The following is an 18,311-nucleotide window of genomic DNA, read 5'->3' on the forward strand; positions in this document are numbered from 1 at the left end:
ATCTGGCCGCTCCCTTGGTGGCTGCCTGCTTTAGCCTCATCAGGGAGAGAGGGAGGAGCAGAGCTGGCTCAGCCACACACCCTGGCCAGCACCCAGGCCTGGGGAAGGAGAGAGATGCACTAGAGGTAGATTCAGCTGCTCTGACCCCTGTGTGTGTGTGTGTGTGTGTGTGTGTGTGTGTGTGTGTGTGTGTGTGTGTGTGTGTGTGTTCCTCCACAAGGTCCATCAATGGCTTCCTGCTGGTGTACCTGAGCATCCTGATCAGCAAGGCGCTGGTGTGCACTGCACTCAAGTACTGGTGGCAGAGCAAGGAGGGGCAGGACGAGCCCTGGTACAACCACAAGACTCAGAAGGAGAGGGACACCAACAGGGTGAGCAGTGTCCACCACTACCCAGAATGCACTGCTCCGCGTGGGCAAGGGGAGGTGGGGCGAGTTGAAGGCACAGGAACACCATCTCTCTGCACCCCCGTGGTGCACTCATTAAGACGGCGAGAAGTCATTATGGGATAGCAGAGGCTAATTAAATAACCATAATGAGCTGAGCCACTCATGCTTGGGGAGGGTCTTAACAGGAGCTGTACGTGCCTTCATGCCTCTGTATCGAAGCTCACTTTAATCCATCTTTTTTTCCTTTCTTTTATTTTTACCTTCTGCCCACTGTTGATGGGCAGACATAATTTGCTGACTTAGCCATAGGTGGACTATGTAGCGGTCAGTATAAAGTCCAAATCCCCTGTGATATTAATAGTGTGTGTTTCTGTGTGTGTGTGTGTGTCCATGGTGCAGTTCCTCAAGATGTTTACAGACTTCCTGTCCTTCATGGTGCTGTTTAACTTCATCATCCCCGTGTCCATGTACGTCACTGTGGAGATGCAGAAGTTCCTGGGCTCCTTCTTCATCACCTGGGATAAGGACTTCTTCGACCCCGAGATCCAGGAGGGCGCACTGGTCAACACCTCTGACCTTAACGAGGAGCTGGGCCAGGTAGCACCCTGGCTCCATAGATATGGCCTGCTGTTATGCCTGTGTCAGAGAAAGCAACACTCTGACTTTATTCTGTTAAATGTGCATGTAAATGGTCTGAAATCATAGAATGTAATAGTTAATTAATGAAATACTTTACCTTGTTCAGTGGGGTGAAATAGCTCACCTATGTTTCTAGAGTAAGGTTGTCAACGTACATGTTAAGGCACCTTGAAGTGGCACTTTATAGTTATTTGTAGTTGTCTTTGGCCGGTCTGTGGCCTGTTGGGTGGACAGAGAAGAGCTGGATAGGACATGTGAGGAGGCTGCCCAGTGCTCATGAAGGGGCCCAGATGTCTGTCTGTATGTATATCTGTGTGTGTATATCTGTGTGCCCGCGTTCATGTGGTGTGTGTGTGTGTGTGTACAGTATGTGCGCGTGCCTGGTCCAGCGCCTAGAGAGAGCATAGATCATTTGCAGATGGTTCACAAGATGATTACCTCAAATTAAAGGCCATGCTTCGTTAACCTGATTTATGCCAGCAGAGTCCTTCAGTCAGAGACTAATGGCCCATCCTTATTGTCAGAGTCTGAGATTAGTGTGTGTGTGTGCGTGTGTGCGCGTGTGCGCGCGTGTGCGTGCGTGCGCGCATGTGTGCTTATGGCCTTAGACCCTGACATGCGTCTCTGTGGCCTGTTGTGTCCCCGCAGGTGGAGTACGTGTTCACAGACAAGACAGGCACACTGACCCAGAACAACATGGAGTTCATCTCCTGCTGCATCGATGGCTTCCAGTACAAGAACCACGATTCCTGCTCCGAGCTAGACGGCTTCTGTGTCACCGACGGGCCTGTCAGCAAGCTGCAGCAGAAAGCTGGACGGGTGAGAGCCACACACACGCACAGTCGCTCACACACATCTTTTCCCCTCTATTCCTGAGGAGGGTGGAGTGCGTGTCCTCTGCCCTTGTATCTTGTGCCTGTAAATTATTTGTGAGGTGGTGATATGTAAATTATTTGTGATTGATCCGTATGTTTTACCAATGTCAAGGCCTAGAACAAAAGCAAAAAATGTGGGAATGATGTACTGTAACGTATCCCTGTGGAGTATTACTCCTACACAAGTTTGTGTGCATGTGCGTGCACGTGTGTGTGTGTGTGTGTGTGTGTGTGTGTGGTCTCTAAGGGAGCCAGATGCTGGCGGTGTGATGGAGCTTGTTGGTGCTGCTTTATGAGGCGCGCCGGTGCAGTTAGCCAGCCCAAGCTTTATGGCCAGGCAGCGTTTGGTGTCTGGAGAGGGTGTGTGTGTGTGTGTGTGTGTGTGTCGGTGTGTCGGAGCAGGCCGTGGTGTCATGTTGGCAGCACACACACTCTTTCACCACGCCGGTGGCCTGTGTGTTTGCCATCGCAGCGGTCTTCCACGGGAGCACTCCGCCTGAGTTATGACACCTCTGAGCCAGACCTGTAGCTCAGGCCACACATACCCTCTGTGTGTGTGTGTGTGTGTGTGTGTGTGTGTGTGTGTGTGTTTAAATGTGTGCTGTATATATTGTATGTATTGTATAAGTATCAGCACTGTATGCGCGTTCCATGCTCTAGCAAGAACAAGTACAGGTGACATGTTTGCAGCAACCTACTGTGATCTTAGGACCCTCACATTTTACTTATCTGAAATATCAATGTGCGTGTGCGTGTGCGCGTGCGCAGGAGAAGGAAGAGCTGTTCCTGCGGGCACTGTGCCTGTGCCACACGGTGCAGGTGAAGGAGCCAGGGCCGGACGAGCAGACGGAGGTGGACGGGCTGGACCATCCGCTCACTCAGCCCCAGGAGCAGAGGGGCTTCATCGCCTCCTCCCCCGACGAGGTGGCCCTGGTTAAGGGAGCCATGAAGTAAGCCCCAAACTACACATGCTGAGGGTTTACTTGTGAAGTTTTGTACCAAATTTGAATTGGCCCTATTAATCAGTTTTAGATGCTTTGGATTGGATAAAACTTTGAGTATTTGTCCATTTCATCCTGGGGAGTTACTCTATCTCCTGTCTGCTTAGAGACAACTCTCTACATTTTTTTTACATGACATTACCAAATAAAAAATGCAGGACATTCTTAAAGATCCCGCATGCCCAAAACCTAGAGGAAACACATTCTCTTTCAAACAGTTGTCAGTACTGTTTTGCCTGCCATTTTATTCTTATAGAGCGGTCCATATCTCATTGTATTCCAAAAAAAAAAAAAACCTGGTCATATAGGTTTAGTCAGATTATTATTTTTTTTTTTCTTTTTCGCATGTCCAAATTTCCGTTAAGGATTTCCGGGACACTGTAAGACCGGGCTACACGAAACTTGGTGGCCATGTAACCCCACATGGATAGCATGGAACCATCGTTTTTCGTTTTGATCTGTAGCCCCCCCGCTGGACTGGACCCCCCGAAAGGAGGGTAGGGCAGACACAGTTTTCTGTGAATATCTCGAGAACCGTAGGGTTTAGGAGGACCATTTTTTTTGTATGTTGATCTCAAAGGGCCATGTCAACCCATTCAATAACCACTCATTTCATGTATAGCGCCACCTAGTTAAACACAAAAAAGTAAAAACGAGGTGTTGTAATCGCAGGTATCTGTGACCTAACATAGTCAAAACTGCATGAAATTGGAAGTGTAGGATCATTATGACACCCTCTGAATGCACGCTAAGTTTCGTGGAATTCCGTTCATGGGGGGCCACACAATAAATTAATTTATGTTACTATACACCAACCGACCTGTAGGTGGCCAGAGACAGTTTTCTGTGAATATCTCGAGAACCATAGGGCCTAGGAGGTCCACCTTTTTTTTGTATGTTGGTCTTAAGGGGGCATGTCAACCTATCCCATTACCATCCCTTATTTCATGTATAGCGCCACCTAGTTACAAATTAAAAAGCAAAACATTAGGTGTTTTCATCACAATATCTCTGGCTGACATGGTCAAAACTGCACGAAATTGAAAGTGTAGGATCATTATGACACCCTCCGAATGCATGCCAAGTTTCGTGGACTTTCGTTCATGGGGGGCCTTATAATAGACCATTTTTTTGCGTATGTTTGCCTCCAGGGGTCATGTAAACCCATTCCATATGCACACATGTACATAAACAGATACACACGCACACACATACATTCACAGTAATCCTACGTATGACACATACTCACACAGTAGACATATATACGCATGCATGCACATGCACACACACAGGCACATAAACAGGCAAACACACAAGCACATGCACACACACACACACACCCACCCACCCACACACACACATAAACATAAACATGTACACGCACACATGCACACAATTCAAGAATTTCTCAGAATTATGAACAGGCAAGATGGGTGTGGGGTTGTATAAAATGTATTTTACATGTGAAATCTATGAACTAATCATGTTTTGGTACTTGTTGTCTAGCAGATACCAGTGAGAATTGAGTGTGCATAATGCAGTTCAGTGAGACAGTTAGAATCATATATGCCTTTCAGCGTGACTTATTTTTGTGGAAAACATGTGCTGGACTGGGCGGCGGTCATATTTTGTACCGCTCTGCAGTACATCTAGTTATGTTACATATTAGCTTTATCATTTGGTGATCTCCAAAGTGAAAGAGGTACAAAGTGTGCAAATAACTGATAAAGGGAAAACATAATTGAAACAACAGTTCTATGGTAAATGTGTTTCAGGTTTATTGGATTTAAGTTCCAGATAAGGAAGTGAAGAACAGAGTTTTTTATTTTAAGAAATACTGCCTATTCAAATGGCAGCTGAGGACTGCTGTTGTAGTATTTTCACTGAGGCTGTGGAGCTGGGTAGCTCATTCCTCTACTCTGGGAATATACTGTTCAATAATAGTGCTACGGCAATTAGGTTAGGCCTCTTCGGCTCCATCATTTCATTCCATGCCCCGTACATTTTCATTGATTTTACAAATCAAATCCACGGAGAACGGATATGCTTTCTGATAGTGTGAAAAAGGACTGTAAAGAAATCCATAAACATTAAGTATGGCGCAAAATAAGCTGACGTCTCTATCTTCTCTCTGTGTCTGCGTGTGTACTCTACCCTTGGCACAGCTCCTGGAGCATGCGCAACTCTTTCTTTTTCCAGACCCAAACTTTCACTATCCCCATAAATGAGCTTGTGTGTCTTGTAAATAATAGATTTCCGAGTGCTGTGGCACATGCAAATAAACCAGTGCGCACTGCACACGTGTGTATGTGCACGTGACTCAAACTTCAATAGTGGCCATCCCATAAGAAACATTTACTCCATATATTGGGTCCATATTTACCTTCTAGTAATTTTTTTATTATTTTTTCTTTTTATTTAAAGTATTTTTTTGCAGATTACCCCTCAGCTTCCCGTCTAACCATTCCATAGTTATATTAACATGTGCAAAAGCAATGGGTCTGAAACAGGTTGTAGGTATTCTAGTTTTGACCATGATGTGATCTGCTTGCTCAGGTATGGTTTCACCTTCCTCGGTCTGGAGAGCAGGACAATGAAGATCAAGAACAGACAGAACGACATTGAATCGTGAGTTTGCCTGGTTGCTGGACTCTTCTCTCTGATGGCCATTATTGTATCCATAGCCTCATACTTTGAGATAGAGGTCACTGTACTGTGTGATTGAGGTCACACAATCATGATCTTGTCTTGTTGTTCTGTAGGTACGAGTTACTGCATGTGCTGAACTTTGACCCCGTGCGGAGACGTATGAGTGTCATCGTGCGAAACAAAAAAGGTGAGAAGCTGAGTGGAGTCTTAGAATTACAAACTCAGATCTGTTTGGCAACCATTGCCTTTTCTGTTCAGTGTGGGTCAATACAAGCCAGGCTTTATAGACCAGGTTATTGATTATTGATGTCACACAGTTGAGGTGGTAAATAGTCTTTTAGCCCTCAGGTTACTGGCTCTTTTGCATTTTAAACTGGACATGTGTGGTCATGAAGCACTTGTGGCTGGTTAGCAAGTGAGCACTCTGACCTAAGATTGACCTCCGACCTCTGATCTGTGCCCAGGGGAGACGCTGCTCTTCTGTAAGGGGGCCGACTCCTCCATCTTTCCCCGGGTGAAGCAGGAGGAGGTGGAATGCATCCGCACACACGTGGAGCGCAATGCCACGGTAACAAGCTTTCACATTCTCTTTCTCTTTATCAGTGTGTGTGTGTGTGTGTGTGTGTGTGTTAGATAATGGTGAGATTATGTGTGGTTAGTGTTAATAATGTATGCATGGCTCTGTGTGACGTAACGCAAATGTAAGTGCAATGTTTTATTTATTGATGTGACTGAGAGTATAATGATCTGAGTTAATGTTGTAACTGTATGAAATGGATGCTATCTTTAGAAGTGTGCAATGTAGTATTAGGGCCCAAGCACCGGATATGCAGGCTGAAGCCTCCACTTAAAGTGTGAAGCCCTAATGTTTCTACAAGGTTTACTATTACAAAAATAATAATAATAATAACAAATGTTATAATTTATAATAATACAATTTGATTTAATAATAATATTGACATAATATGACATTCTCATTATTATTATTATTATTATTATTATTATTATTCAGTGAAACTGCTAATAAACAACAGTTAATACTTTAAATTTAGCACACACATCAGATGTGTGCATTTGACACACACATCACATGTGAGTGCATTGATGGATGAAATGTCACGGCTAACAGAACTGTAAGTGCTTGGGCCCATTATTGCCGCTTGCAGCTACAGTATATATAGCATGTTTGATTTGTGTCTCTGCGTGTTTATACCCATTTGTTCAGGACGGATACCGGACCTTGTGTGTGGCCTACAAGCAGCTGAGTGCAGAGGAGTTTGCAGAGACGGAGGCGCAGCTACAGGAGGCTCGTCTGGCGCTGCAGGACCGCGACGAGAAGCTCACGGCCGTCTACAACCTGGTGGAGACGGACATGAGCCTCATCGGAGCTACCGCTGTAGAGGACAGGTCAGGGACACACACACTCACTCACACAGAAAACAATCATGCACTCGTACATCAATCTCCATACAGACAAGCACACTGCAGCAAATACCAGTATCATCAGAGCAGCATTGTTAGTCATTGCAGGCTTTCACTCGCATATGATACACAAACAATCTCACAATTGTGTAAACAAACACTGTTTCTTTACATGCTTTTTGTCAGCAGGATGCTAGCTGCTGATTCGGCAGCTTCACAGCCCGTCACTAACTTCAACTCGATAATTAACTTCCTACAACAAGACAAAGTCAATGAGATTAGTCATGTTCATTTAGACCCGCACCGTTTCAAAAAAATCTTGAACTACTGTCCCTTCAGGACCTGATGCAAGAGAGGGAGGGAAAGGACATGGCCTACTGGCTCTGCTGGAGCTCATGGAATGTGCCCTAGGCCTGGCGCACAACTATTGCTCAACACTCAACGTTGAAGATACTCAAGAAATTATGTCATAGCCATTTAAACATCATAGACTCAAGGGGCCAGGTTCCGGTACGAGGATTAGGCCTAGTGCTAGGCTAAACATTGTTTTACTGTAGGTGGAGATATTTATTGAAGTTCTTTCTTAGTCAAACATTAGGCTTAATCCATTTACGGTAAACCAGTCCTAGATACCATGGTGTGTAATCCATGTCCTAGACTAGACATTGTTCTTAAGTGTGCTGTGTATGTGTGTGTGTTCACTCTTTTTCCTCTCTCTGGAGTCCAGACTGCAGGAGGAGGCGGCGGAGACCATGGAGGCGCTGCAGGGGGCAGGCATGAAGGTGTGGGTGCTGACCGGCGACAAGATGGAGACGGCCAAGTCCACGTGCTACGCCTGTCGCCTGTTCCAGCGTGGCACGGAGCTGCTGGAGCTGACGGTGCGCACCCTGGAGGACGGAAGGTGTGGGCGCGAGGAGCGGCTGCACGAGCTGCTGCTCGACTACCACAAGAAAGCCGTGCAGGACGCGCCGCCCGTCAAGCCTGGCGTCACCAGGTGAGCGGCGCCAGTACCCCTCATGACCTCCACACTCCCAGTACCCCTCATGACCTCCACACTCCCAGTACCCCAGATGACCTCCACACTCCCAGTACCCCTCATGACCTCCACACTCCCAGTACCCCAGATGACCTCCACACTCCCAGTACCCCTCATGACCTCCACACTCCCAGTACCCCTCATGACCTCCACACTCCCAGTACCTCAGATGACCTCCACACTCCCAGTAGCCCTCATGAGCTCCCAGTCCTCTGCTCCAGCCCTGCACTGGCCTGTGTTTTCACTATTCATTTCCTCCTTCTCCCTGCCAGAAGGACTTTAATGAAGTAGTTCATATTCAGCCAAGCCCTAATCAGTTCTGAAAAATCCACAAACCTCCTCCGTCTGCTTCCTCCCCCTTGTATCTTGAGCTTAGATTGAGGTCCTTTAATGAACTTTGACCTTCTCTGATCTTATTGATAAAGGACAGAGGCTTTCTACAGAAAAATCAATAACATGTTACTTAAGATGTCCAATCTGCCTGACCCATAGAGGTCTCTATGGACACGTGTCTTTTTGAGAACATACTGTATTAGTCAGTGGGCTGTCCTACAGTTAAATACACACAGGACCGTCCTTACTGAAGGTGGTTTTGGTTTGTTTGTGTTTTGTGCTAGGGGTTGGGCCACTGCAAACCAGGAATACGGCTTTATCATTGATGGAGCGACGCTGTCCCTGGTGCTGAACCCCACTGATGCAAGCGCCAGCCGCTACAAGAACCTCTTCCTGCAGATCTGCCAGAACTGCTGTGCTGTGCTCTGCTGCCGCATGGCTCCCCTGCAAAAGGCACAGGTGTGTCTCTGTGTGTCTCTGTGTGTCTGTGTGTGTGTCTCTGTGTGTCTCTGTGTGTCTGGTCAGTAATTGTGCTGTGAGAAAGGATAGTTGTTGTGATATATAGTTGTGCTCATACATTTACATACTCTGGCAAAATTAGTGAAATGTGTACCATCTTCTTAAGATGACCGCAATATGGCAGAACACATTATTTTTATTTTAATGGATTTTTTATTTGTTTTGCAGTTATTAAACAAACCAAGAATTTTATGAAATAATCCCATTCAAAAGTTTACATAGTCTTAGTTCTTCTTACTGTGTGTTGTCCCCCTAGCATCAATGATGGCTAGCAATCCTTTGTGATAGTTTTTCAGATGGTAGCTTCTCTTCTTGATAAAAAGTCTTCAGGTCCTGTAAATTCTTGGGTTGTCATGCATGCACACTTTACAGTAGAGATGGTTCACTTTTCATCATGGGCCTTGTTTACTCCTCTTCAAACATAACATTTATGGTCGTGACCATAAAGTTCGGTGTTGGTGTGATCATTCCTAATGACTTTGTTCCAGAAGTTGTGAGGCTTGTCTAAGTGCTGTTTGGCAAATTGTGCGCCTGCTTTTTTGTGGCATTGGTGCAGTAATGGCTTTTTTCTGGCAACCCGTCTGTGCAGCCCATTTTTGTTTAAGTGCCTCCTTATTGTGGGCTCTTGAAACACCACTTTCTTGCAGTGAAGCCTGAGGATTTTTCTTTGCGTTCCAACCAATTTTCCTCGCAGTTGAAGCTGAAATCTTTGTTGGTCTGCCAGACTGTGGCTTGGTTTCAACTGAACCACTAATCCTCCACTTCATCAGACAACTGACTAGCATTTTCAAATCTCTCTATCTATTCCCATGTAATTTTCCTGAGCTATACAAATCAACTACCAAAAGCTAGCTGGGTATGTGAAGAGGGCATGTAACAGCACAGCTGTAGACCCTGCTAGTGTGTGTTCCTCTCTACTCTCGACTCTTCCCTCTGACTCTTCTCCTCTGCTTTGTAGATTGTCAAAATGGTGAAGAACTCCAAAGGCTCCCCCATCACCCTATCCATTGGTGATGGGGCCAATGATGTCAGCATGATCCTGGAGGCACACGTGGGCATTGGTAAATATGAATACCGTTAAAGCAATAGCATTGGCAGATAAACATGGTCTGCTATGTGTGTGTTGGGATGTACTTGACTTTGCTTTTGTCTGTGTGTATGTGTGTGTGTGTGTGTGTGTGTGTGTGTGTGTCTCAGGTATAAAGGGGAAGGAGGGTCGTCAGGCGGTGCGGAACAGTGACTATGCCATCCCTAAGGTCAAGCACTTAAAGAAGCTTCTGCTGGCCCACGGGCACCTTTACTATGTCCGCATCGCCCACCTGGTCCAGTACTTCTTCTACAAGGTGAGAGATGCAGCACTGCCCAAGTGTGTCCAGCTGAGCAGAGATTACACAGGGATTTAGTTTGGAGATCATAACAGCATGCACATACAATCACAGGCATTTAATTCAGGATGCATAACAGTCAGTGCACATTCCAGGTGCACATGTTGTCCTTTGTTGATGTCCTTTGGTGCTGTATTCAGTCGTTTACATTACATTAACTACATTGACTCTCTAATTATGTTTTGATTCAAGTGCAAAGTTCTCTGTGTAAAACACTCATATATCATAGCTGTAGTAAGTATTTTGTGTACACTTAAAGGTACAGTAAGCAAGTTTCCATCTTTACGAAGCCAATTTGATAGTAAACGAACTTGTACTAGGCCAATTCTTCACCTAGCATAGCACAGCATAGACGTAGCGAGTCGCTACCGAGAAAACCAGCCATGCAACATTGTGTACAGGGGGATAAGTCACAAGAAGATTGCTATTTACAACAGCAGAGTAAAACCTAATATATCGCGACTCGAGAGGGAGCTCAACAGGCGCCAAAAATACCTAAACTGGATAGTGTGCCTTTTAAAGTGAAAATGAAAAGTGGAGGTTGTGGAATCTTAGATTCCTAAAGCCGGCTGAGCTGAGGCTCTTTAGGGTTTATGGCTGTTTTTACTGCCGGAGATAAAGATTGTAAAGCCGCTCAGCGTCCGTCTCCAGATGCCTGCCGGGTCCCAGGCTGGAGGCGCCTCTCCCCGTGCCGGTGATGTATTAAGCATGCGCCTCACCCCGTGCCGGTGATGTATTAAGCATGCGCCGCTCAGGGGCCCTCCACACTGGAGTGGCGCACAGCTGTGAAGAACACCTCCCGTACCTGGCAACCTCTCTCCCTCCTGAGTATACTAACTCTGTGTATCTCTCTCTCTCTCTCTCTCTCTCTCTCTCTCTCTCTCTCTCTCTCTCTCTCTCTCTCTCTCTCTCTCTCTCTCTCTCTCTCTCTCTCTCTCCTCCCACAGAACCTTTGCTTCATTTTACCTCAGTTCTTGTACCAGTTCTTCTGCGGTTACTCCCAGCAGGTGAGTATTGCTCCCAGGCCTCTGAGCAGGCAGGCAATGAGAGAAGGAGCCTCCCCCAAAAATGCCGGGGGCTTCTCTCTGTTTTATCGCTGCCTCTTCCTCCTCTCTTCTCCCTCAGTCAATCCTCCCTCTCTCTTCTCCTGGAGTGAGTGATGAGACGATATATATAACATGCCCACCTTTTTGCTTGTTAGATCTATCTTGCTTCTAGGAAAGTTTAGTCCCACACACAATCCTACAAGTTCAGTTCCGCTCCCAAAGTTTTCTCTGGGAGGTCAGCATTATGGCATTGAGGAAACGTCCAGCCTTCGTATGCTCTCCAAGTCCTCAGATTTAGTGCTGGGTCAATAGAGTGAGCTTTATGAATGTGCAACTGCGAAGGTTATGTTACACACTCATGATCACTTGTAAATACAGAGTTAGATGCATAGCGTAGCAGCTAGTAGTATGGCTTATATAGCCCTATAAATCCATTATGCCCTATTAATACACAGCCCGCAACCACACTACCTCAGTATGTGTGTGTGTGAGTGTATATATCGGTTACAAAGCGTGGTGACTGCATGTAGCCACAGCAACAGAGAGGTGACTGCTCACATCGCAGATCCATCTACCTCTCCTGTTTCAGTGCTGGTGTCCCACAGACGTGTGTGTGTGTGTGTGTGTGTGTGTGTGTGTGTGTGTGTGTGTGTGTGTGTGTGTGTGTGTGTGTGTGCCCCCGCCCGTGTTCCTCTCTGTGGTATTAACCCCTGGTTGCCCCCTGGCCCTTCCCACGCCTCCCCAGCCCCTGTACGACGCAGCCTATCTGACGATGTACAACATCTGCTTCACCTCCATGCCCATCCTGGCCTTCAGCCTCTTGGAGCAGCACATCTGCATTGAGGTCCTCATGGACAACGCTGCCCTCTACAGGTGAACCTCAGCATTGCACTTATGAATGCATGCATACTACTGTTCAGAGGTTTTGGGTCATTTCCTTGTTTTTAAATTAAAAGAGAATTCTTTGGTGTAATCAAGTTCGAAGGACACATTTATTATTAGAGTTAAAATAATTATTTATAATCTATAGTCAATTATTTTTTGCTGTATTACTATTCAAACTCATTTTGTGCATATTTTCTTGACATTTCTAGGTAGCCCCAATGGTTGAAGTGTAGTATACATGTGAAAAGAATAGCATGTCTCACCCATTTTGTTTTTGCTATGATACTTTGCTGCTTTACCTTTTTGTTCCCTTATTCAGTTATGGGTCATTCCACGTCAGTTCAACCAGGGCCCACGCACTTGGGTCTCAAAAAATTCTGAAAAAATTACCAGGTGTACAGTACCTATGTTACCCAGGAGACACACTGCAAAATTACTCTTATGTAAGATCAATACTTTCCAAGATACAGACAGTTTTACAGGGGGGGGGGGGGGGTGACGATTTTGTTCGGCCTCTTTTTTTCACAGTTCACAAGCCCACAGCGCAAGAACTAAACCATGTAGGAGGCTCAAATTTTGCGTGCTGGTACATAAATAGGAATAGTATGTAGCAGAATCGTCACGTTTGGTCTGGATAATCCTGCATGGTCATAGCTGTCCCTCAAAGTTGATACAAATTTTATTGGAGTTTTTGGCTGGGCTCTGTTTAAGCCTTCAGAAGACATATTTGTACTCAACATAGGCTCTTGATTTATTTTCCTTACTGAGATAAGTAGAACAGAACAGAACAGAAAACAAATCCCTTCAGGGTCTGAACAGCAGACCTCACAAGTCTGAAAAATCATTTTAGTTATCATTTTCAGAGCACCCAAACACCTTGTGGGAATATACAAAGATTTTTTAAATATGTTTTTCTTTATTCTCCATGATCCCTTCTTTTTGAAAACACCAATTTGACTTGTCTTATGCAAATCTTTCTTTTTTATTTTCCACCCTGAACATGGGCAAAATGCCCCATTGACATTAATATAATAAAACTCCAATAAAATTTGTATCAACTTTGAGGGACAGCTATGACCATGCAGGATTATCCAGACCAAACGTGACGATTTTGCTGCATACTATTCCTATTTATGTACCAGCATGCAAAATTTGAGCCTCCTACATGGTTTAGTTCTTGCGCTGTGGGCTTGTGAACTTTGACCAAAAAAAGAGGCCAAACAAAATCGACACCCCCCTCCCCCTGTAAAACTGGCTGTATCTTGGAAAGTATTGATCTTACATAAGAGTAATTTTACAGTGTGTCTCCTGGGTAACATAGGTACACCTGGTAATTTTTTCAGAATTTTTTGAGACCTAATTGCGTGGGCCCTGGTTGAATTGACGTGGAATGACCCTTATAGCTGCCCTTATGCTTCTCTTTGTCTCTTCTCATCCCTCTGTTCAGGGAGATTGCTAAGAACGCTATGCTACGCTGGTGGCCCTTCTTATCCTGGACCATACTAGGGGTCTTCCAAGGCCTGATGTTTTTCTTTGGGGTCCGATTCCTCTTCAGCAACCCAGCCCTGCAGGACAACGGCCAGGTCAGCCCTGCACTGTTTGCCCTGGCATGCCGACGCTGGTTGGAAAAGCATACAGAACTCCTTGGCTTGATTCCAAGCAGATGCCAATATTGTTATGGATGGCAGCACCAGATGGAAATGGAAATCCACGTGCAGCTGCACTCCTACACTGTAGTTGTTTAGCCTGTTTTGAGTGAAGGGACATGACATATGATTGATATGAAAGGACATGCTGGATGAATTAGGGTTGTCTACTACTAATCTATGCGGTCTAACTTGTCTGTTTGTCGCAGGTGTTTGGGAACTGGTCCTACGGGACTATTGTGTTTACGGTCCTTGTGTTCACAGTCACACTCAAGGTGAGTGGGATGGCCCTGAGTTATGACTGGCCATTGTCTGGCCACTCTGCGTGGGATTTATGAGATCCTCCTGATCTGCGCCGGGCTTCAGCTCCATTTAGTTTTATTTTACTGCGTTGCTTATTGTGCCATTTTGTGTTCAACAACACCACAGAGACACAAATGATAAAGGTGTCTTCCTCTCCTCCCCCTCCCCTCCTCTCTCCTCCTCTCTTCCTCTCCTCCTCTTTTCCTCCTCTCCTCCTCCCCTTCTTTCTCCTCTTCTTCTCTCCTCCTCTCCTCCTCTCTCCCACCCTAGCTGGCTCTGGACACGCGGCACTGGACCTGGATCAACCACTTTGTCATCTGGGGCTCTCTGGCCTTCTACGTGTTCTTCAGCTTTTTCTGGGGGGGGCATCATATGGTGAGCTCCACTCACAGCACCTCTGATCTGTTACTGACACGCTTACAACACCTGTTGATTATACTGTATGTAGCTTGTATTTAGACGTACGGATGAACTTGAGATAACATTAGCATTGCTGTTGTTTGTCTCTCTCTCTCTCTCTCTCTCTCTCTCTCTCTCTCTCTCTCTCTCTCTCTCTCTCTCTCTCTCTCTCTCTCTCTCTCTCTCTCTCTTTCTCTCTCTCCATCTCACCTCTAGGCCGTTTCTGAAGCAGCAGCGGCTCTATTTTGTGTTTGCTAACATGCTGAGTTCGGTGTCAGCCTGGCTGGTCATCATCCTCCTCATTCTGCTCAGCCTGCTGCCCGACATCCTGCTGCTGATCTTCCGCAAGCCCAAGAGCCATGCGCGACAGGTAACACACACACACACACACACACACACAAATACACACATACGCAAAGCATACATGCACGCACACACACACACACACACACACACACACACACACACACACACACACACACACACACACACACACACACACACACATAAAATGTGCAATGATCAACATGCATAGGTTTACATTATCTCCTGTCTTTTGCTGATTGATAGTGAACAGAAGAAGCTGGACATGCTTGTGTTATGTGTGTGTTCCACCCCACAGCCTCCCTCCACCCTGTCCCTTATTCCCTCTCTCTTCTGACTCCTGTCCTCATCTTGGCCCCCATCGCCCCTCTCCTCTCCTCTCCTCCACCCTCTCTAAATGCCTTGTGTTGGGGGGGCTCTCAGCATCAAAATGGCGCTGCAGTGGACCTTCATCTCCATTAGCAGATCCAACTGACCGGGGGGAAGAGGGAAGGGGGGGGGTTCACTCAAACAGGAAGTCAATTCACCTAATTACACACTTCATTCCTCCATGGCCAGGTTCTCTGTTTCTCTGTCTCTTTCCCTCTGTATCTTTCTCTCTCTCTCTCCCCTTTTCTCTCCCTATCTCTCTCTCTTCTCTCCCTCTCTTTCTATTTCGCTTTCTCTCTCTCTCTCTCTCTCTCTCTCTCTCTCTCTCTCTCTCTCTCTCTCTTATTGATGTCCAGCTCTGATGAAGCATATCTGGTTGCCCTTTGCCTCTTTTTATTCCAGCCCTCCACCCCCTGTCTTGTAGGGAAAAGTCTTTGGCAAGCGAACTGTCAGTAGCCAGTGGCCTTAGCAGATCTGACCGAGTGAGGTAGCCACTCCAGCAGAGCAGCGGGGGCACAGCGGAGCGTAGCACCTGGCCAGGCTCCTCCACATTCTCCTGTCCAGACAGGCCATGCTGGGCCCCCATTATCCCGCCACCTGTCAGCAGAATGAGTTGTGTGTGTCGGTTATTAATGAGCCGTGCTCACAGGCTTAGATGGAAGCCAGTGTCTGTGACAGGAGAAAGGTAAACACCGCTAAACACCAAGCTGGGTGGGATTCTTTAGTCAGCGATAAATCCCTATTGAGAGACGAGGTACACAGGAATGCTGGTCCCTCCTGCTGTCTCATCTCCATGCCCTGATCTGCCCTGATCTGCCCTGATCTGCCCTGATCTGCCCTGATCTGTGCCACTCAGAGAGAAGCAGTTGAGCTGTGGTGTTCATGGGACAGGGGGGAGTTAAATGCTTTGGACTCTTTGGAGTCGGCTTCGCTCTAGTGGAATCTGAAAACGTGAAAGCCACCGAGGACTCTGCCTCAGAAGGGAGCGCAAACTTCAAAGCGCTCGGCGCCTCAGGGAGTCCAGCAGAGCACATCAAACTGGGTCAGCAGTAGTCTGTCCCCCATGTAGGTCAGCGCTGGTCAGTTGTCACTTCTGTAGAGCGTCCGTCAGGAGGAGGAGGAGGAGGAGGAGGACGCTCCCTCAGCAGACTCTGTGTTCTCTTCTCTGGTTCTGTGCTCATTTGTCTCTCAGTGTCTCGTCTGGTGTCCCTCTTTAACAGACTTCTAATGTTCACAGCTTTTCTCTCGTCTCTTAAGCTTGTTTTCCTTCCTGATCTCTCCTCTTCTGCCCTTTCTTATTCCTGCTTTCTGTTTATTGCCCTCCCTCTCTCTCTCCCTCTCTGTCCTTCTGCTGTGATGCCTGCAGATCAAGCGACGCCTTCCTACCTCTGGGACGTCCACCATCTTCATGCTGTCGCAGACCGCCAGCACTCACAGCTTCTCCTGGAGTGACTGAGGTCTCTCTGCCTGCTCCTTAACTCCTTCCTCTTCCTCCTCTTCATCCTCCTCTTCCTCTTCCTCCTCTTCCTCCTCCTCCTCTTCCTCCTCCTCCTCTTCCTCCCCTTCCTCCTCCTCCTCTTCCTCTTCCTCCTCTTCCTCCTCCTCCTCTTCCTCCCCCTCCTCCTCCTCTTCCTCTTCCTCCTCCTCCTCTTCCTCCCCCTCCTCCTCCTCCTCCTCCTCCTCCTCCTCTTCCTCTTCCTCCTCCTCCTCTTCCTCTTCCTCTTCCTCCTCCTCCTCTTCCTCTTCCTCCCCCTCCTCCTCCTCCTCCTCCTCCTCTCCTCCCCCTCCTCCTCCTCCTCCTCCTCCTCTTCCTCTTCCTCCCCCTCCTCCCCCTCCTCCCCCTCCTCCTCCTCCTCCTCCTCCTCTCCTCCCTCACTGCCTCTGGCTCTACTGGCCTGCCTGCTGCCCCGTCCTCTCCACGTCCCCTCTCTGTTAAGTGGTCACTCCTCCAGTTCAGGCGTGGCATCCCCATGGGCACTCACTCTGACGCAGGGCATTTGAAGGCCTGATGTGTTTCACACTGAGTGCACTGGGATCTGCTGCCAGCCTGACATGGAGCAGGTTTATTGTAGTGTGTGTGTGTGTGTGTGTGTGTGTGTGTGTGTGTGTGTGTGTGTGTGTGTGCAAAATGAGTTGGTTGTATGATGTAACTGTATCAAACAGTCAGTGGAGCCAGTGGCTGTATCGTGTAGGCAGGTATAGTGTGTGTGTATCTGCGTGCGTGAGTGTGTGTGTGTGTGTGTGTGAGAGCGCATGAGGGCGTCAGGCAGAGCTGTTCCTAATGAGAGCAGGTGCTCCACTCCACTACGTTGCCTGCTCCCCCAGTGTGTGCGGTCTTTGCATGCCAGCCAGCCCAGGTGACCGTAACTCCGCACGCAAGCACATGGGCCTCCCCCTGCATGGCCTGGCACTGTCCAGCAACGCACCGTCCACCCGCTGCTCCACCAGTGGGCTCTCGGCATGGATGTCTGTGTAGTTGGTTGATGTCCGAGACGGCCCAGGCTCACCGAGGGCGCTTATCTGTCTGAGTGTCTTATGTGTGTGTGTCTTGTTCCCAGAGATGGGGAAGAGAATTGTTCATCTCCCAAAACAGTACTTTTCTCAGTCGGAGGAGTTTAATGGAAATACAGAACCTGTAAGATGTTATGTCCAGGCGGAATGTTTTTGTCCCTTTACTGTGAGTGTGTGTGTGTGTGTGTGTGTGTGTGTGTATTTGGTGTGTTTGTGTGTGTGTGTGTATGTGTAAGAGACGTCTCTCCTCCTAAGTGTCTCTCCCATCGCCCTTTCAGAAGAAGCCGAGGCCGTCGGCCTCCCCATCTCCCCGGGCCTCAGCCAGACCCCTGCTCATGAGAACCTTTTCAGACGAGTCCAATACTGTCTTATGACCAGGTACCAGCCCCCAGCCCTCTCTGGAGCTCCCCTCTGTCTCTCTCTCTCTCTCTCTCTCTTCTCCTGACACCCTAGAGAGACCCCCAGCCTACAGCAGCCAATCCGCTTCTCTAGAGCCCAGTAAACCTCCAATGAGTAAATAGGCCGACCTCAATCCTGCCAGAGTGGTCATCCGACTCCTCCGTTTGAACCCGAAATCCAG

The 18,311-nt window shown here is 47.4% G+C and overlaps 1 protein-coding gene across 1 annotated transcript in view; it reads left to right on the forward strand.

Annotated features, from left to right (window-relative positions):
• The window catches only part of atp11c (ATPase phospholipid transporting 11C), a 65,458-nt gene that overhangs the window by 40,711 nt on the left and 6,436 nt on the right, over positions 1-18,311 (forward strand). The window contains 19 exon segments of the mRNA XM_042074000.1: positions 221-371; positions 789-986; positions 1,677-1,847; positions 2,672-2,853; positions 5,461-5,532; positions 5,667-5,740; positions 6,018-6,121; positions 6,779-6,960; positions 7,703-7,969; positions 8,629-8,803; positions 9,822-9,924; positions 10,061-10,206; positions 11,196-11,255; positions 12,040-12,167; positions 13,627-13,762; positions 14,035-14,100; positions 14,399-14,488; positions 14,490-14,503; positions 14,744-14,897. Coding sequence (XP_041929934.1) covers positions 221-371; positions 789-986; positions 1,677-1,847; positions 2,672-2,853; positions 5,461-5,532; positions 5,667-5,740; positions 6,018-6,121; positions 6,779-6,960; positions 7,703-7,969; positions 8,629-8,803; positions 9,822-9,924; positions 10,061-10,206; positions 11,196-11,255; positions 12,040-12,167; positions 13,627-13,762; positions 14,035-14,100; positions 14,399-14,488; positions 14,490-14,503; positions 14,744-14,897 — 2,473 coding nt within the window.

Source organism: Alosa sapidissima, chromosome 20 (assembly GCF_018492685.1).
Source record: "Alosa sapidissima isolate fAloSap1 chromosome 20, fAloSap1.pri, whole genome shotgun sequence".
Taxonomy (NCBI): domain Eukaryota; kingdom Metazoa; phylum Chordata; class Actinopteri; order Clupeiformes; family Clupeidae; genus Alosa; species Alosa sapidissima.